The sequence below is a fragment of the Perca fluviatilis genome, chromosome 2 (assembly GCF_010015445.1).
Source record: "Perca fluviatilis chromosome 2, GENO_Pfluv_1.0, whole genome shotgun sequence".
Classification (NCBI taxonomy): domain Eukaryota; kingdom Metazoa; phylum Chordata; class Actinopteri; order Perciformes; family Percidae; genus Perca; species Perca fluviatilis.
In genome coordinates, this window is record NC_053113.1 from 42750417 (window position 1) to 42772252 (window position 21836).

The 21836-nt window shown below is 39.1% G+C and overlaps 1 protein-coding gene across 1 annotated transcript in view; it reads right to left on the reverse strand.

The window, feature by feature from the left end:
* The window catches only part of gal3st2 (galactose-3-O-sulfotransferase 2), a 28931-nt gene extending 10781 nt beyond the window's left edge, over positions 1 to 18150 (reverse strand). The window contains exons 1-2 of the mRNA XM_039791142.1: positions 18002 to 18150; positions 2434 to 2538 (exon numbers count right to left, since the gene is read on the reverse strand). Of these exons, the coding sequence (XP_039647076.1) occupies positions 2434 to 2538; positions 18002 to 18057 (161 nt within the window). The 5' untranslated portion in view covers positions 18058 to 18150. The remainder of the gene's footprint in view (positions 1 to 2433; positions 2539 to 18001) is intronic.
* Between the last annotated feature and the right edge of the window lie 3686 nt (positions 18151 to 21836).

The following is a 21836-nucleotide window of genomic DNA, read 5'->3' on the forward strand; positions in this document are numbered from 1 at the left end:
GGTGATATCTAAATTTCTATGGGGGCAGCAAACCTGCTAGGATCCGAAAGGCGATACTGCAGTCTCCGAAGGCTGAGGGGGGCCTGGTGCTCCCTAACTTCAGACGATACTACTGGGCAGCTAATTTGCAGAAACTCCTATACTGGATGAGCGATGACTGCGTCTCACTACCTGTCTGGGTATATTTGGAAAGGGCAAGTTCACAACTTTCACTGCGGCCGGTCCTCTGCTCTCAACTCCCTCTGCCTTCAACATCTGTGGGCACATCCCCAAATGTATCCCTCTCGCTCAAGATCTGGAGTCAGGTTAGGAAAAACTTTGGCTTACAGGGCCCTTCCGTCTTGACCCCACTGCTTAAAAACCATGTCATTACGCTTTCAACTTCAGACCTGGCATTCAGAGCTTGAAACAGTAATGGTATCATCAGTGTCAGAGACCTATACAAGGATGGCATATTTGCATCCTTCAGAGAGCTTTCCTCCCTTTATGATTTGCCTAAGTCGCACCTCTTTCGCTTTTTCCAGATTAGGGACTTTGTCAAGAAGACATTCCCCCACTTTCCAAACTGCCCCCCGAAACCCTGGCTGATTCCCTCCTGGCGATAGATCCCGACTGGAAAAAAATCTTTTCTGCATTGTATGATCTATTGTGCTTGACCTCTGTGAGCCCTCGTACTTTGACAAAAGCAGCATGGGAGGGCGATCTGAACATGGCTATTACGGACCAACAATGGGACCTTGCTCTGGCTATGGTTCACTGATCCTCCATATCTAAATTAACAACTTTTTGGACAAACATTTTTGATTCCATGAGTAGAGCCTATGGGCACATTATCCCTCCTAACCCTTTGTCAGCTATTTTTGGAATTTCCCTTGATGCTATCCTCCCTGTTGCACTGAGGCGGGCCCTAGCGTTTACATCTCTGCCAGCTCAGAGACTGATCTTGCTCAACTGGAAGCTTTCCCGCCCCCCTACACACGGCCGTTGGATTAAAGAGGTGCACGAAAATTTTAGAACTCCTTGACTCCCTCAGCTTACTTCCTGACTTGGAGGACCGAGCTCCTTCTCTACTGCTCCATTTGACACCAGGTGGGTAGGGGGACTTGAGGGGAAGTGACATATCAGTTCCACCATGCTGTGTTCACTTTGTTCACTATGTTGTGTCACTTTTGTTAAAATTCAAAATTGAAATGAAAAAATTTGGAAAAAAATTAAGAAAATGTGTGGCGCATTATGAAGCATAAAATACAACAACAGAGACCCCGGACTGTTGAGCAACTGAAGTCGTACATTAAGCAAGAATGGGAAAGAATTCCACCTCCAAAAGCTGCAACAATTAGTGTCCTCAGTTCCCAAACGCTTATTGAGTGTTGTTAAAAGAAAAGTGGTAAACATGCCCTTGTCCCAGCTTTTTTGAAAGGCATCAAATTCTAAATGAGTGAATATTTGCAAAAAAAAAATAAAATGTATCAGTTTAAACATTAAATATCTTTTCTTTATAGTGTATTCAATTGAATATAGGTTTAATAGGATTTGCAAATCATTGTATTCTGTTTTTATTTATGTTTTACACAACCTTCCAACATTGGAATTGGGGTTTGTACACCACCATAGTAACAAAGAAAGGCACCACCTTGTGGCACTACTAAGCATTGCAGTTATATTTCTGTCTGTTACGAGGACGAGGGGAGAGCATTTCTCTTTGTTTGATTACATTGAAAGTAAAGTTAGGCTTTTTAAAAATGACTGAGAAAAAGAGGGCGTGAGCCAGCAGACACTGAACTGCAGGCTGCAGACCGACGTTTGTGTTCCTGACGTCCGGGCACTTTCACCATATCAGCAGTCTTTGCTCATACTGCTGTTCTCATAGGCCAGGGTGTGCAACCTGTGGCTCTTTAGCCGCTCTCCAGTGGCTTCCTGTGGCTTTGACAAAATGTTACATGGAAATGAGTAACGGTTATTTAATTTTCATTTATCATTGTTATAGGCCTTAAATGAGTCTTACATTCTCCATTTACATAAAATTTCAATCAAACTAATTTAGACTTAATAGGTTGTAACCTTCATTATAAGGCTCAAATAAGTTTTGTGGCTCCAGACAGATCTTTTAATTTTTTATGGTAAAAACCCCTGTCAAACCCAAAGTACAGCAGTGTGGTGTTGTTTTTTTAAAGTCTGCGGCAACATGTGACGACTATGCTCCCCCCCCCACGATTTCCAACCAATGACATAGTTTGTCCCGCCCCATTTCTTAGCAACCCTGGTCATGCACAGTTCACATTGAAATAAACCTGTGTCCACCCTCCTCGACTGGTTTAGTACCCTTTCAAACACACAGTCAACCCAGGTTCAACCATGGTTGAGCCCTCGGAATGAAACAGCTGTAGAAGTGGATACAGGGTGGAGGTGGGGCAGGGCAGCAGCAGACTTTACCTGGCCTGGCGGGCGACAAACATCTGAATGGCAATACAGACCACGAGCAGGATTAGCAGTATCCACAGAGAGTGACGCCTGCTGCACACCCCTCTCCTCACACACCTGCAGGGAGAGCACACACACACACACACACACACACACACATACATAAATTAATTTACTGCAAATAAGGCTTCAGTAAAACATTCATCAAACTGGTTTGATATAAAGCCAAAACCCAGACTGGTATACGACTAGGTGTTGCACGTGCCACAGCAGCTGCTCCAGAGTGAAACCGTAATGAGTATGAGAGAGCCCACCCTTTATTAATACAAGTGTAAGGAGAATGCAGAAGACAAAAGGTAGGTCCTGTTCCCCATCTCTGCAATAATAATTAATAAAGGCTGGTTTAAAGTACTTCTTCCTGCCTCTATGTATTAATGCTCATGGGTAGCCTAAATGGGTTGCATTCAGACCTTAACATTAAGTCTGTTATATGTCAACAAGATTCAACATGACATTTTCACCTGGCTATACCCAATGTTTAGATCTGTTGTGGTATTTATGCAAATTAGCACATACGTAATTAGATTATGCACCGTTTGCCCATGTTAACAAACAATTTAAAAAAACTTGTAATACATGTTTTGTTTGTCTTGATGGAAGTAATCAACTCTACTCTGATATCTAAAGGTTAAAATTTTTACCCTATTCACGTGAAAAAAAGAATGAATAGGCATATGAATAGGCTATTTTTGGGTCTTTTTCTAAACTTTCCCCTAATGGGGTTCTTTGGGGCTTTTTTTCCTTACTCAGGTCATATTGAGGATACAAAATCAGTTGAGTTTGCTTCTGTTGTAATTTGTTCAAGGTTGACCCCATTTTGGCTTAAAATGACTGGACTAATGCTAGTGCAACTTGAAAAACTAAAACTGTATGAAGAACAGCAAACATATCAAAATGTATTAAATAGGCCTCACTGGTGGCCGGGTTGGGTCAGTGGGTAGAGCAGGTGCACACATGTTGAGGTTTATGCCTCGAAACAGAGGTCCAGGGTGCGAATTCGACCTATGATGATTTCTTGCATGTCTTCCCCCTCTCTCTCCCATTTTCTCACCTAGCTGTCCTGTCAAAATTAAAGGGGGAAAAGCCCAAAAAAATTATCTTAAAAAAAAATAATAATAGGCCTCACTGAATGCAAAAATACAAAGGCATAAATCGGTGGCTTAGGCTGCTCAAACAGTGCAATCAGAATGGAAAATGTAAACAAACTGTAAAAGTAAATGTCCGACTGCAGGAATGTGCAATATGAGAAATGCTTAAATGGAAAAAAAACTGTAAAACATATAAATATATAACACTGCAAAACTGTGCAAAGAAGATAATGTAATGGCATTTAATGAAGCCTGCATAGTATTGGTTTAGTCAAGGCTTCCTTAAGTTCCTTACAAGTTCTTGGCCAAAATCATAAGCATTTTTAGGGGTAACACCCACTTCATGGAAATGGAGGAGAAAGACTGCAGACAGTTCTCTTAAGTTGTGAACGTTTTACTGGATCATACACTGGAGAGAGAATAAGTTTGAAGTTTGAGCATAGCAGCTTGAAAACACCAACTTGTGGGAGGAAATATGTAAGGATTACCAAGATGATGTGGAATCTTTCCAGAAGAGCTGCCAGCAGCAGTGGCTACAGTGCCTTGCGTATTCATTGCAGCTTGTTGTGAGACATGGACCAAAGAAGACAAAAATTCTGAACAGTGCAATAGCAAAGGTGACAAAATTCTGTAGTTTACTCCATTCTACTTGTGGACTGGAGGAAACATTTGAGGCAGAGTATGGAGCAAATCACATTATCCCTTTAGCTGTATCCACAAAATGGAACACAACTCTCTCCGCTTGTGGAGGCAGTCACTGACCTGGATCATCAAAGCCTAAATTCTCTCTTGGAAGCCCAAGGACATGAAGGCTTGTGCTTATCAGCCAGAGAATGGAGTCAGCTGAAAGAGCTTGTGGAAATTTTAGTCCCATTTCTTCAAGCAATAAAGTGGAGAAAGTGGTGACTGTTAGTGTGGCTCTCCCTTGTATACTCTCACTCAACAGCCACCTCATTCATATGCTGAATGCATCTCGTCACCTGGTTGGTTTAGTAAAAGCACTGAAGAAGTCAATGCTGTTTTCAGGGGATCTTTGCAAATGTCAAAATGGATGAAACAGCTCATAGAGCTTCCCTTTGGAGATATGGTCTAAATTTCAGCAGTACTAGACCCGTCCTTCTGCCTCTTTTGGCTAGAGCAAGATGTCCTTGCACCAGATAAAGTCAAGAGTGAGGTGAAGGAGATAATAGGTAGGTGAACACACATTATTTACCAGATTTAAGAGATCATCTTTTTGAAATGTATCCATTCTGTTGCATAAACCTTTCTACCTCTTAAGCCACTGAAGGGCACCTAGAAGCCAGAAATTTGTTGTAGCCCATACCCACTGTGTTAAAAGAAGAGAAAGGTTACCTACTCTGATCTCTGAATTGTTGTTTCTAACCATTTTGTAACAAGTTACATGTCATAAGTTGGTCATTTTCTGTATTTGATCTTATGGCCCCACAGAGCCTGCACAATTGGAGGCTACAGAAACAGAAATGCGAGTCCTTTTTTCTTTAGTCCCTCAATATTTAGTCTGAACTGTACAGTATGTTCATGTTACAGGTATTAACTTAAAAGTAAAGCATTCTTGGTGTTTTTTGTAATAGCCTGTTTACAATGATTATATACCCGATTATGCCTAGGGCTGGGTACCGAACATCGACACTTTTATGGCACCGAAAAAGTTTTTATTTCGGTTCCAAATTTCGGTTCCAAAAGCGTCTGAGCGCGTAAGCGCAAGCAATCTGTCCTCTCTGTATATTGACACAGAGCGGAGCTCCGACCAACACACACACACACACACACACACACACACATACACACACGGAAACAATTCAATTCAATATGTTTGTCATGGACCATGCAGTCAAGGAACATAGGAACACAGGTTTAAAGTTCAAAAGGTTGGGTTTATTTTCCCCAAAAAAAAGATTCTCAAGTAAATAAGGCAAATAGTTATAGGGCCCTTAAAATGGGTCAACAAAACATAACTCTACTGTAAAATAAGACCAACAAAATCAAAATGTTAACTCAATTAACAGACCTCTCAAATGAAATGGGAGGGATACTTACAGTATATACAAACTGACCAAACAAATAACCACACAGAGGGGAGGACAACACGAATAATAACTACAACTTGCAGGAAGAAACCCTGATCCCTCCCTGCTGTCAGATCTTTTGGAAAGGTCCAAGACTGGGGCCTCTGCATAAAAACTAGGCTCCACCCTCTGCCCCATCTTTTGTTCACCAGGAAAAGAACTGCAGCCAGGTAACTCAAAGACAAATGTATCCGTATCTCACAAATGCAAGCAGCTGCGCAGCACCAGACACATCTGTCGATTAATTAATTTGCATTGAAAAAAATTCCGCTATTCTTTACTCTGTCCATCAGTTTTTTTTTTATGTCATCTGCCATGCCATGAATGCGCCAGCTCACTCTGTCATTTGCCAGCGGAACAGTGTGAAGTATGTTACCTATTTGTTCGTCATGCATAGCTCTTGTCATTGCTATGACTGCTGGGCGGATGAGGTTTCCGGTAATAGTACGAGGTGTTTTTGATTGACCAGCCAGATATGCCACTTTATATGAATCTGCCAGGGCCTTAGCAGGGACTGTGAATGCTTACTCACTGCTGTCTTTTGGCGCCATAGTTCTCCCTCTTTGCATCAAAAAAACTCCCAAGAGCTTGTTGGAAATTTGACCCGTTTTCAAAAAAAATTTATATCAGAAATATGGGATGTTAAAATATACACAAAAATGTTGAAAAAACAGACAAAAGCGTAATGTTTTGTTGCTGAAAAAACTGACCAGAATGTTGAGACAGACAACTTGACATTAATCAAAGTGACATTACCAGCAGCCCAAGAGTATCAGTGTCTGCCTTCAATAACCCAAAAGTCCAGGTTTTTTAAACTTAGAAAGGAATTGCTGGGGGCCAGTTCATAGTCATGTTTGTTTCCACAGAAGAGAGAAGTGGCCATTGGTTTCGTCATGTTCTGTTGGTTTGATGTTTTAGCACAGCCAGAGTTTTCTATAAACAGAGTTCAGCAGCCAGCCACAGCTCCAACCACAGCTCCAGATGGAAAAGACTCAGCCACACTGTGGCTCAGACCATTGGTAAGGTTTAAAAACAGCTCACAAATATAGTTTTATAATATATAATATAATTTTGAATTTTCGTCAGGCTCAGTATTTAAAAAACCCAGCTCTCACTGTATTTAAAAAAAAAACTTTTTAAAGATGGACTTTTTGGCCTTTAATGGATAGGACAGCTAGAAACAAGGAAACAAGTAAAGGGGGGAATGAGAGGGGGATGACCTGCAATAAAGGGCTGTGGGTTGGAATCAAAACTGTGCTGCTGTGGTTAGGACTCAGCCTTGGTACATGGGAAGCGCACTCAAGCAGGTGAGCTACCAGGGTGCTCCCTCTTACTGTAGTTTTTAACAAAACATTACTTAAGATGGAGGAAATAGCATTTGTTGGGAATTGTTTTCAGCAGCAGATTAATACCTTTTGGTAGCGAGTATTTGGAGTAGCAAGATGGTGTATGTGGGATGGAGTCAAAATAAAGAGTGTGTCAATGGTAATGAAGGGACATGTCTCCCAGTTCAACAGTGTGGTTCATAGATGTTTTTTATAGTTTTAATCGCACTGTAAGTACATTTAAGTAAATAAAATCAATCAATGTAGTTTGTATATGCTTGACAAGTGAATAGCTCTGCAATGCATTAACAAAAAAGCCTGCATCCACGCTGTTCCTAATTATTATTTTACCATATAACAAAATAAACAAAGCTTTATTTATATTTTTTTACTTTGTGCAGCATTGGTTTTCTTTTTTTTAACTAAATAACCAAGTACACAAACTAAAAGATGTCTTCACATACAGTTCTTATTACAAACCCCAATTCCAATGAAGTTAGGATGTGTGAAATGTAAATAAAAACAGAATACAATGATTTGCAAATCCTTTATAACCTATATTCAATTGAATACACTACAAAGACAAGATATTTAATGTTCAAACTAATAAACTATTGTTTTTTTCACCAGACCAAGCTCAATCTTTTAAGATTGAACATTAGTCTGGGGAGTCTGCTCTGTATTTTCTACTGGACAAGAGGCGTGATCAACAGGCATAAAATGATTTCTATAATTGATATATTGAACCAACAGACACAATGGTTATGTTGCCAATAGCAGGTGGATATTTAACATTTTTTTTTCAGTTTGTGATTGGACCCCGAAAAATTGTAACGGAAGCAGGATAGATAAACGTACAGGTTTCCAGCCCGAGCTGCAGGGCGAAATCAAATCGCCGGCAGATCAGGCTGGGTTTATCCAGTCTAAGTCTGGACTGCAGGCAGGCCAGTCTAGTAGCCGCACTCTTTTACTGCGAAGCCACACTGTTGTAACACGTGCAAAATGTGGCTTGGCCTTGTCTGGCTGAAATTAGCAGAGATGTCCCTGAAAAAGACATTGCTTGGATGGCAGCATATGTTGCTCCAAAATCTGCATGTACCTTTCAGCATTAATGGTGCCTTCACAGCTGTGCAACACATCCCTATACCATCACAGATAATGGCTTTTGAACTTTGCGCTGATAACAATCTGGATGGTCCTTTTCCTCTTTGGCCTGGAGGACATGACGTCCATGATTTCCCAAAACAATTTGAAATGTGGACTCGTCAGACCACAGCACACTTTTCCACTTTGCGTCAGTCCATCTCAGATGAGCTTGGGCCCAGAGAAGTTGGCGGCATTTCTGGGCGTTGTTGATATATGGCTTTTGCTTTGCATGGTACAGTTTCAACTTGCACTTATAGATGTATTGATGAACTGCGTTAACTGACAATGGTTTTCCAAAGTCTTCCTGAGCCCACATGGTAATATCCTTTACATAATGATATTGTTTTTTAATGCAGTGCCGTCTGAGGGATCGAAGGTCACGGGCATTCAATGTTGGTTTTCGGCCTTGCCGCTTACGTGCAGTGATTTCTCCAGATTCTCTGAATCTTTTGATGATATTATGGACTGTAGATGAGAAAATCCCTGAATTCCTTGCAATGTACGTTGAGAAATGTTCTTAAACTGTTGGTCTATTTGCTCACGCAGTTGTTCACAAAGTGGTGAACCTTGCCCCATCCTTGATTGTGAATGACAACGGGATGCTCCTTTTATACCCAATCATGACCCAACCAATTCCTGTTTCCAATTAATCTGTTCACTTGTGGAATGTTCCAAACAACGTCCCAACTTCATTGCATTTGGGGTTTGTAATTTCGGTACAGCCTTTGACTGAGTGAACTCAATGGATTCCGCTGAGTGTTTATTTTGTTTAGGTGCTGTATCCAATTGGTAGCAGCAGTGCTGCCTTACAAAATGCTCACTATTAAAACATCCCATTATCTATATTAAGTGGCCATTAGACTGCTTTTATTTTCTAATTTAAAATATTTCAGAAATTTAAAGGTCCCATGGCATGAAAATTTCACATTGAGGTTTTTTAACATTAATATGAGTTCCCACAGCCCGCCTATGGTCCCCCAGTGGCTAGAAATGGCGATAGCTGTAAACCGAGCCCTGGGTATCCTTCTCTTCCTTTGAGAAAATGAAAGTTCAGATGGGCCGATCTGGAATCTTCTCCTTATGAGGTCATAAGGAGCAAGGTTACCTCCCCTTTCTCTGCTTTGCCCACCCAGAGAATTTGGCCCACCCATGAGAGAGAGACATCATGGCTTTCAAACAAGTAGTCTGAAAGTGGCAGTTGGTCAAGGCCACACCCCCACCCTCCACTTTGTCCCCCCCCCCCCTCTCTCCTCCTCAATAGCTACAGAAACAGAAATGGCACATCCTAAGGAAAGCTCATTGTGGGACTGGCTCTAGTGGCTGTAATTCTACACAAAGGCTGAATTTAGGGAAAGAGACTTCAGATACAGTATTAGGGGACCACTAAGGCCTATATAAAAGCATCCAAAGAGCACCATGTCATGGGACCTTTAAGCATTTTCTGCGACAGCTGTCATAAAACAAAGGATCAGGCACTATATAGCAACACGGAACAGTTAAAAAATGCCTTGATCTACCCTAATACTGATCGTTGAGATCAGATTGGGACATCCCTAATTACTGTAATACAGTTTCGACCTACAAGATTCAGTCCTAAACTGTAGCCTATAGCTGCTGTGTTATGTCTATGTTTATATGAGGAATTTCACAAAAACTCTTCTTAACACAATAATGACTAACTGTAATGTACTTTATTCCCTCTTTGATATGTTTCTTCTAATGCTTATTCAAGAAAATGTGCATATCACACTGCAAAAATACATTAAAAGAAAATGGGTGTAGATGGCGCAGTGGATATGATGGTTGGTGTGGGAGATCTGGGTTGGGTTCAATTCCCACTGTGATACATCAACCTATGTGTCCCTAAACAAGATACTTTTACTAATAACGCTAATTTTAAATCTGTAAGGTGATTTTCATACTGTATGGAAATAAACTGTAACCACTAGCTGCCTGCAACCTGAAACACGTTATATGTTAAAACTGGTTAGAAGAGTGAGTGAGACCCTATTGTGACTGTTATTACGTACGAGGGAAAGGGGGGGCACACAGGTTTCCCAGGGCTACAACAACATCTGGAACCCAGCCTACTCCTCTTCCAGGCCTCCCTTTGCAGCCTTCACAAACCTGAACTTTTAACCTCTGTGTGTGAGTGAGGTAGCTTTAGGTAGTCTACTCTGTCTTTAAAAGAAATTCCAGGCATTTCTCTGGCAGCAGTGGGCTGGAGCTCAGTCAGTGTGAGTACAGATCAATGTGTCCTCCTAACTCACTGTGGACTGGTGCAGCTTGTAATATGTCCCTGGACAGAGATATCCTCTACAGGTCAGGTCACCATGAGCAAAGAAAAAACAATTTATGATCTAAACAAACACCGTGCTGTTGATATGAAGCCTGGTTAGAATGTGAAAGCAGTCATCTACATTTGGAACACTTAGGCTGCGATCAGACAGGGAAACTGCGATCCGGCAATTTGCCAAAGGGTAGTTTGGCGGTATGGGAATGTCACAAATGGCCCACATGTGTGACATCCTGTTGTGTTCTTTAACCCCCCAATGTATCACAAGTAGACTTTATATTTCACAATTACTGTTTTCTGTCAGATCGTTTATAGATCTCAACGTTTCCGACAGCACTTAAAGGCAGCTTTATTTCACAGGAGAGAGAGAGACAATAGACGAGCGAGTGCTTTGTTGTTGCAGGAAACATTCAGCTATTACAAAAACTCCTGGGCAGTTCAGTTCTTGTGTTTAATTTTTTACCCTCATCGTGTTTTGAAACTTTCATGTGGCAGCGATAAAGGCAGTGATGTTTCCTGTTTACTGTACGGGACTCTCACACAGCCTCAAACCACAGCCAAGTCTGATCTCCAGTTACATATGATTGACCACCGCAGCGTGACGTGGGGTTGCGTTTCTCCATAAGTTGAGTCGGTCCTGTGTTTTAACTACTATTAACAAGGTCGAGAATAAACTTTCAATCCTAATTTTGAAACCAACAAAGACAAAAAAACCTTAAAGTGCTTGGAATCTTATAAATTTGGACATCTACAATTGCACGAGAATAGGTTAAACTCCCTCTGCTGAAGAGGATCATGTGGCACAATCAAAAGCTCCAAACAGCTACTTAATGGATTGTGATGAGATTGTTCGTTGACTAAAGATTCTTTATACGAGAGAACGAAACTCAGAGCAGCAGAGTTATTATAATTTATCCTGTGAGGAACATGAAAGTCCAGTGTAATATGCATTTAGCAGTGCCACTGCTAAATGATTATTGGCATTAGCACTACTGCTAAATGATTAGCAGCATTAGCTCCACTGCTAAATGATTAGTGCCATTAGCGCCACTGCTAAATGATTAGAGCTATATAAAAAACTCTGCAACTTCATATCTCTACTTTAAGGTCTTTACACACTGGGGACATTTCTTTGTGCAATCGCTTTTTTATATATAATTTTCTGCCATCAGTACTTTCACACAGAAGGCAAGTACGGTGATAAAGCCACGTAATTGTTTTTCGGAAAGAGGCAGATTTTTCTGAGCTTTCGCACCGAAAATAGGCATCAACCAATCATGTTGTGTTTACATAAGAGGATCATAATACAACAGCAGGCTGTATAGAACTTTGACAAAGGCAGCGTTTACCAGAGACACTTATACCATTCTTATCTTTCACAATAAAATCCCTAAACATGTGCTACACTCTTTACCAGAGGGAATTCAATTGAATTGAACTACAGTAGCAAATATTGAATCAAATTTGCTGTTTATTCATAAAAGTAACGTAAGGTCTATGCCTAGATGGTGTAGGTTTTTACTAGGCTTTGTTTTCTGTTATGATTTGATTAGCTAAACTAAACTTGTTTGTAATGTGGCAACAGCTAATAGTCTTTGCTACTTCAGCAACTAACTACAGGGACATCAATAATCTCCACCAATTCTGTATAAGCCTAATAATAATAATAATAATAATAATAATAATAATTGTCAAAACTATCAACATTTTCAACACGTTCATTAAACATCTAACAGAAATTAAAATATATTTCAACTTGTGTATTTATATTAGGATGAATATTTAAATGCCATTTTTGGCAAATGTTGACAGACCTTTATACAACATGATACACTTTTGATTTTTCAATGAGTTTGGTATACTGGTTGATCAGGAAAAAACGCTGATGATGGTCATGTTTAAGCTAAGGTTTGTTGGATCAAATTAAAGAGGAGGGTATTTTGTTTCCTGAAAATGCCAAACAGAAATTATTTTATTTAATTCTTGTAGGTTGCTGTGTGGGGGGAGTGTAAAGCGAGGGAGAAGTGAGAGAGTGACGGGGATTAGCTTTGGAGCGAGTACCAACTCTAGAGTCACAGTGAGAGAAACAAAGTGTCTCGCCTGTGTTTTCTGACCAAGGTGGGAAATCTGTAGCAGGAAAGGTTAACCCTCTCCTTGATTTCACGTTGGTTATGGAGAAGGAGAACCAGGAAATGAGCCGGGGGAAATGCAACGCTACCAAGCCATGGCCGAGCGACGTGCATCACTGCGACGTGTAGTTACATTTTTCAAGAGGTCAGGCTACGGCGCAGGGTCTGGCGTAGACGCAGAGGGGTCTGCGGGGTTCTGCGGGGCTACGCACAACTATAAAATGGCCTTTAGTGTTACTTAGTTTATGACACATGATGTCATTGTGCTAACTGAGCAACGTTAGCTTTTACAACAGAGCCGCTTCAATACACCTGTTAGATAATATTTCATTACAGAGTTCTCCGTTTTGTGTTTGTCACTGTGTGCGTGGTGGAAAATAATGTAAACAGAGAGCGGCGTGCCAGAGATGCAATGCACCATGACGTAGATCCCCTTCAAGGCCGGGCTGATGTTGGAAGTCCCTCTAGTGGACAGAATGTGTAACAACAACCACATGCTTAGAGTGACATTGACAATGCATAAGCCTGAGTAGTGTAGTACTTATATTTATATTGTAATATTATTTGAATATTAAAAAAAATACGGAGTGTCTATTTGCACCCCCGGTACGAATAGCCTCGGCCACACAGCTGAGCTATTTACACCCTGTGACGTAACAACAAAAAAACGTTGCTCGCGTGCACCGAAATCATGGCGGACGTTCATCTTCCATGACCGCAGAAACTGGCATATTAGGGAAGTTTTGTCTCTAAAGTTTATAACAACTGAATTTCTAGCAGAAAATGGATACTACAGTTGCGCTTTCTGTCTTCAGTGAAAGCATACAACCGTTAGTTTGTTAGTTAGTATCTATTTTTTTGTATACAGTATGGTTACCTAGCAACCGAGGCTTGAAGAAACCAAGTGGTAAAAAGTTATTCAACTTCCTGAAAGAACTGCTAGGTGAGTGGTTAGTGCACTTGCCTTTGGTATGGGAGTTTGGTGTTTGATTCCCCTGTGTGGTGATCTTATTTTTTAAAATTTGGATTGGATAATTTGCATGCAATTGCGCAAGTCAGGACCCGCGAACGCGTATTTTTTATTTTTTTTTGCAGGGTGGTAGGGGAAGACTCATGAATATGCCTGCCCTGGTTGGGTTGGTTAGGTTTAGGCAAGAGGAGTGGGATGGTTATGGTTAGGGTAAGAATGTCAGGCCGATAATATTCCAAAAAGGTGTAATACATGAGTAGTATGGATAACTGTGTGTAAATATATGCCAAGGTACTGTAAATGCACAGGGGTGCAAATAGCATACATTGATATTTGTACCAGGGGTGCAAATAGCATACACTTCTAATTGTACCAGGGGTGAAAATAGCATACACTTCTAATTGCACCAGGGTACAAATAGCATACTGCTAATTGTACCAGGGGTGCAAATAGCATACACTGCTAATTGTACCAGGGGTGCAAATAGCATACACTTCTAATTGTACCAGGGGTGCAAATAGCATACACTTCTAATTGTACCAGGGGTGCAAATAGCATACACTTCTAATTGCACCAGGGTACAAATAGCATACTGCTAATTGTACCAGGGGTGCAAATAGCCTCACCCAAAAAAATAACCAATGGAATTTAAATGGTATTATAGAGGAAGACTGACAGTTACATTACTAGTACATACTGTAATTATTAACAAATCAGTCTCGGTGAGTAAATGACATTCCATCTAACTAAAGGGAAAACATCACTGAACAGTCCAGTCCAGAGTGTCACATTGGCAACCAGTGCCAGATGACACGAAAGCAACCTGAAATGTCGGTTCTGCCTTTGACATGTTGCAAAACAAACTCTTTATGTCAAGCCTGTAGCCCTGTCTGCCCTTGGACTGGACTCAAGGTAACAACAGCAACCTGGAATATTGTTACACTTATCAGGTCTATCAGCAGACTGTAATCTGATGCTGACAAGCTACCATGTCACACCGGCTGGTACCTGATACCATTATCAGCACCGAGCTGAGAGACGTTAGCCTGCAGAAAGTGATTTGGCCTTTTGATTTGGGTGCTGTTCACATCATAGTTTGTTGTTCCTTTAAAAAGAAAACCTAAATCTTTTAATATTTGAATAATTAAGAAATCTTATATAAAGAGGATTTCAACAGAGGATGATATGATGACACATGTAACCTATATTTCATTCTGACACACTTCCTGACAGTAATTTTGCTTCACAGGAAATTACCCTAATTTATTTGAGTGAGTTGGTATTTATTGCCAAGGGAATAAAATACTTAAAGGCTAATTAGGCTTTTTTTCAACCTGGACCCTATTATCCCATGCATTAGTAAATAGAAGGTGTGCAATTGTCCAATAACTTACATTGTAGATTGTTTTGTGGTTGCCGACTGTACCGATCTTGCTTAATACTGGACAAATTTCAGAGATTGTTGTTCCCATCAGTCACTTAGTCACTTTTACATTGTAAAAATAGTAGTTACCCTTTAATAAACCAAGACAGTCTGAGTCAGGTGATACACTATAGCTCAGTCTTTACAGGTCCTACAAATACATTTTTTAGCTCAACAAAGCAGCAGTACGAGTCATTTTTTATACTCTCCATCTGCCTCAAAAACACACTTCTCTCCTGTAATAATTATGACATAGCACAGAATAAGATAAGGGCTTGTAGTCAACTAGCTACTACTATGAGTCAAAGACCAAAGAAACAAACATTCAGATAATACAGAATATAGAATGGCCATTGAATAAGTTAATTGTGATCTTCCATTAGTACAGTCCACATTTGAAATGTGATAGGAACTGAAAACAACATAATTTTATATTTAGCAAATACACCCATTTGTGCATAAAAGTATATCAAATGAGTATAATTGGTACTGACACACTGGCCCCTAGATTCATAGTGATAAATTGCAAATAACAGCCTATAATTTGTGGCTATTTTATCAGCTGATTCTAGTATTTTTAGACTTAACCCTTGTGTTGTCTTCCCGTCAACCTTGAAAAAAAATTTTTTTTCCCAACTTTTAACAGTTTGTTTTTGCTTTTTCTAACATTTTAAATAGTTTAGACAATCTTTATTTTGTCACTGAGCTGCATGTAATACTGTATATTTGATAACCAACTTGCAGTGATGTCGGGGACATTTTATTTTTGTCATGTTTTTTTATTATTCGTTTGATATCCCTTTTTATCATGCTACATTTAGATTATCATGCTACATTTTTCAAGGTCCAATATGTAATATATTTACTGTAATAAATCCAAAAATGACACAAATGCGTCATCAGATATTAAGGAAACATGCTGAAATACTATCTTTTCTGACAATGCTAATGCCAGTATTTTCTCCTTTTGAAATTTCCGTTTCGTGACAGAATTTCTGTTTGTGTTTTGGCCTGTGTATTGTTAACAACTGTTAACAACTGCTAACAACTGTTAACAACTGTAAACAATTGTTTGACAGCCAGGCCGGGTTGCCAGATATACCTGTAAAAACTTAAACCCAGCACACTACGGCTGTAACATAAAAAAACCCCGGATGTTTCTAACAGTTGCGTGACCAGAGACGTAACAAAAAACGGGTAAATATTGAAGATGTATTTGAAAGATGGAGACAGCTTAGAGCCCAAAAAGGACGCAGAGTTGGCTAATTTTTTTTTAAATCTAGTTTTCTCCTGAATAGCATTAGCTTCAGGCTAATTTATCACAGCTACTAGGGACGGGCATTTGGCATTTCAACATTTGTGTAGCTACTCACATTGAATTATGTAGCTAGAGTACCCGAGTTGGTTACTCGCAAAAACAATTGAGACACAGCCAGTAAAGTGATCCCGACTGGTCCTAGCTAACGCCGCCATGCCAACCCAGCTAACTGCTAATGTTACCGGAGACTAGTGGTATTTTTAGAGGATCCTATCGTAATTCTAAGCCGAGGAAGTGTGTCTGTCTGGCGTGTGGAGAGGACGGCGAGGTTGTGGGGTTTTTAGCGGTTCCTACTGTAATTCTAAGCCGAAAAAGTGTGTCTGTCAGTTGGGTACAGAGCTCCGCATGAGCACAGGCTTTTATGTTTTATGTCAATACAGCCAGCATCTAACGTTAGCTACGCCACTGTGCTGTGGAGTAATGTCTGGCTATGTGAGACAAGCATCTAGCAACATTGTTGGATGCTCCAGTCTCAGCCAGGCAACCAACGTGAACGTCGAGTCTGGGGAGGAGGGGGGGACGACCCTCTCCAGTATTTTGAATTTGTACTGCAGTAACTATTTTAAACACTAGCTGTCAGTATTATATATTGCACCTTTACGTTTGTTTGTGGGCTGGAAATGGTAAGTAGGTCAAATTAAAATGGTGGTTATAATTTTATCAACAGAGATCTAATATGGTTCATTTGTTTCAACTGAATCAAATGCAATTGTTTATAATATTACGTCTTCACTGATATTCAGCCCGCAACTAACAATTATTTTCATTATTGATAATTTCGCTATTTTTATTATTAATTGTTAACCCTTGTGTTGACTTCAGGTCAAATTGACCAATTTTCAATTTTTGTTTTATATCAGAAAGTATGGGACGTAGAAATAAGCGCTGAAAATGTGTAGAAGAAAAATTTAACAATTTAAAACGATGGAACGTCTTTTTCAAGCTTGATGGGAAGACAACACAATCTAGTGTATTTCTTAAGTTTAAGTCAGAAAAATTGTGAAAAACTGCCCAGAGTCCAAGGTAACAAATTGCTCCAACCAACAGAGAAAAGTTCCATGTTTCTCCACCTTAAATGATACAAACTGTTCATTTACTGACAATCAACTAATCAATTAAACAACATTGAGTCACTAGAGCTCATGTCTCACTATTTAGGTTACACTAGACAATGAGCATGCATGCTTGTAGCCTACCAAAAATGATAGAAATCACAATTTTTTTTCTGGGTTGGATATTTTCTACGATTAAAAACAGTAGTCCTTAGTGACCAAAGATACAAAAAACACTTTTAACTAATTTCAGTTCAAATGCTGATTTAATACTACCTACTACTACTAATAATAATAAATATTTAATGTTGATATAAACCTGTGGATCATCATACCAAAGCCAACCTTGATGAATGGCATTTAAATTCAGTTTTTAGTGTTTCAGCAAAATATAGGCTAACATCGACATCAAGTTGTTGTGTTCTTAGTGTAGGCAGGCTACAGGAGGTCACCTCGGACCGACGGTCGGCTGGTTTCCCGTTAACGTTACTCCCTGCAGGAGGTGTTCTCTTACAGCGGGCTGTCAGTCAGTCAGTCAGTCAGTCACTGTTTCAGCTGTTTTTTTACTAGAAACAAACATGATTACTTGAAATAAACTACTATGTGTGTGTCGTACGGACTATTGAGGCTGTAACTAAATGATAAGTTAGAGAACAGCGGAATATGAAGAACATGAGTGGACTTACGAGGTTACAGCGCTCGGACATTGGTCTCTGATCCATCTCCTCGGTGGGGACAGCATCTCTCAGAAACCCCAACAAAAAACCCCGACAAAGTCCCACTGCGACGGTCTCCGTGATCCTTCCTGTCTGCAGTCTTCTCTCTCCTCTGTGTGTGTGTGTGTGTGTGTGTCTCTCTCTCTCTCTTTACCTCCCTCCCTCTTTCTCTCGCTCTATCTCTCTCTCTGTCTCCCTTTCCCTCTCTCTGGCTCCTGCTGAACTGAGCTCAGTATAGCAAAGGAAGTTATAAGGTTACAGTGTAAGTAGGCTTATAATAAGATATAAGTTAAGATGCTTTATTGTCATTGCATGTTAAACACAACAACATTTGGTTTGACAGCATTCCACTTAGCTTAGCAGCATATACCGTAAGTACAAAAATAAATAGTAATTTATACAATATCTATAGAAATATAAGGAGTTGTATAGAACTACACTAAGTGTATTTCAGTTACAGAGTGATCAAAACGAAACAAAACCACAGATACATAAATAAACATAAACACAGGACTTTCACCTGGGAGAGCCGGGTTCGCGCCCCGCGTGTGGCGATTTTTCGGCTGTTTTTTGCCGTTTTTTGTTTTTAATTTTTTGTTTTTAATAAGCCTTACACAATGTTTCTTTCCTAAACCCAACCATTTGTTTTTGTCGTAAGCGTGTTTTAGTCGTTATTTTCCGTGTTTTTGTCACTGTTTTGTTACTAAAGTCTTTCCCTGTGTTCTTTTCCTAAACTCAACCATTTTTTCTTTTCTTGACAGGCGTGTGACGTTGTTCTCGCGATAGTACATCGCGTTCTCGCGATAACGCGCAACGTGGCGAGGCCACTATGGTGGGTCTGTTTACATCAGCTGTTTCCAGTGTGTATCATACACGTGGATAGCTGAAAATGGCGTAAAATAACACGCCATTTGGCTTTATGAAAGTGGCGTATATATTTACGCAAAGTCATGATGCCATGTTGGCAGATGTGAGTTGCGCAAGCGTCACTTTGCGACAGTCTCATACAGGTAGGCGAGACCAGACAGATTTCACGCAGATCTGTTTTGCTGTTAGCCGCAGAATAAGGAGATAGGTACATTACATAGCAGCAATTTATTATTTAGCGTAACGGCATGACCCCTGATGTCAGTTCTAGATTAGAGGCTGAAGTAGTCTTCAAGGACATGCTAACAAAAGACTTCTGTAATGTCAATACAATAAAAATGGACCTACATAACAAAGTTCGTTCACTGCTGGTTAGTTAGCAATCAAACACAACAAAGGCTGTCACTTGAATGGTGTTTTGACCTAACGTTAGCAATCAAACAATCATAGATAGCTAATTGCTTGCAGCAGGACATTATGCTGAAACATGCGCGGAACACTTTTATGGAATGCCGTTTTATTCACAATTAAATAAATGAATAAACACATAAATAAATAAATAAATACATAAATAAATAAATACATAATGAAATAAATAAATGAGGCAATAAATACATAAATAATTAAATAAATAATTATTTCATGGTACTTTTATTTCATAAGTCCATATTTATTTATTTTAAGAGACTTTTATTTTCCTAATGCCTTATTTATTTATTTATTTATTTCAAGAGACTTTTATTTTCCTAATGTCTTATTTATTTATTTATTTATTTCAAGAGACTTTTATTTTCCTAATGCCACATTTATTTATTTCACTCTGTATTTATTTCCAGTTCTTATATGCAAATCAGGGGGCGTGGCTATCTCTCACATTCACAGCAGTAAAATCAGCCCACTTTGTAGCCACAAACCTCACCAAGGCACGAATCAGGCGTTTGTCCTGGTGGACCCTCTGCCCTGTTTCTGATGTATCGTACATCCCGCACAAACACAATAGTTCACCATTTTAGCTAACTAGCTAGGTCTCCAATATAACTGCTAGCCTACCCGTGGTGGGTTAGACTAACGGTAACTCTAGTCTTAGTGGAAGGGAGGGGGAGTGCTTAAAACCACTGTAAAAAGTTCCAACTTTTCATATTATATTCAGCAATTTGTTATAAAAAGCCATACAAAACAATAATCGTTATGTTTAATAAGCACAATGCTTAACTTCATGAAAAATGTGACCTGCAATTTACACTTTGACAACGCCTCAGCTGTCGTGTCAACCGCAGTGGACAGAGTACCACGAGCTGCCTGTTGTGGTGCTCTGTCAGGTCAACGCTAGTTGGTCGTCTAGTTACCCCAGAATAGGTGACTGTGCGCTGGGTAAAGAGTACAGTGTTGCACTCTCACGCCAGCCTTTTTTTGCCCAAGGCTCTGTTCTGAATGTGAAAGATAGTCACGCCCCCTGATTTGCATATAAGAACTGGAAATAAATAGAGAGGGAAATAAATAAATGTGGCATTAGGAAAATAAAAGTCTCTTGAAATAAATAAATATGGTATTAGGAAAGTAAAAGTCTCTTGAAATAAATAAATGTGGACTTATGAAATAAGTCTCTTGAAATAAATAAATATGGACTTATGAAATAAAAGTACCATGAAATAATTACATTTATTTAATTATGTATGTATTTATTGCCTCATTTATTTATTTCATGATGTATTTATTTATGTATTTATTCATTTATTTATGTATTTATTTATTTATTTATTTATGTATTAATTTATTAATTTATTAATTTATGTATTTATTCATTTATTCATTTATTCATTAATTTATTTATTTATGTATTTATGTATTTATTTATTTATTTATTTATTTATGCATTTATTCATTTATTTAATTGTGAATAAAATGGCATTCCATACACTTTATCGAAGTTGCACAGCAGTGGAATGTGTGTGAAGGATTTTGTGGCCAGTTTATATATATATATATATATATATATATATAACAGGATAGCAGGATAACAGGATAGCATTAATGCCCTGGCAGTGGCAATAACCTTTAATTTTGTATTTGCTTTGATTACATTGTTTAAGTTGAGATTTACACTAAATATTTTAATTAATTGCTACTGTATAAACAAAATGCTGATGTTAAGTGTTTGCAGAACAAATGTTATGGCACTTGTTCATATGGCAGAACATTTAAAATAAAATTGCGCTATATACTACTTTTGAATTAATTATTGGATTTTGCGTATGACAATGCCATTAATCGCAATTAATCAGGGAAATCATCCGATTAATCGCGATTAAAACGTTTAATCGTGGCCCAGCCCTAAATAAAATACTTACTGTGATGGTAATAACCAAAAGGTTGAGTCTGATTTTGAAGGAGCTCTGTAGTTTCCCCTCAGGCTCTGACACATTCTTCTGCTTCCATTACAATGTCAGTCTTTTCCTGCAGTAGCGAACGGATTTTGTTTTGGACTGAGTTTTGGATTTGTGATATTTGTGTTTTATTTTTGTAAAGAACTTGGTTCTTATGTCTTTCTGCGGGCTACAAGTATGCTACAGCTGATAGACAACAACTTGTGTGTTGCCAAACCTTTCTGGGTGAAAAGCACTCCAGAATTTCTGTTCCGTGTGCGAGTAGGCGACATAAATACTTTATTGACGTGTTTGGGTCACAGGGCATATAGAACCAATGTCCCATACCAAACAGAACGTCCTGTACCAAAACGGTGCAGGACAAATACACATATGGTACAGCCCTATATGAAATAAATAAAGATGGCTATGAAATAAATCCTGAAATATATAAATAAATGTAAATATAAATTACAAATCAGTCAACTTTTCTTTCAAAGAACTGCTTTCATTTATTTCTTGGGACTTTTATTTCATAATGCCGTACATTTATTTCACTCTTTTTATTTCTCTCT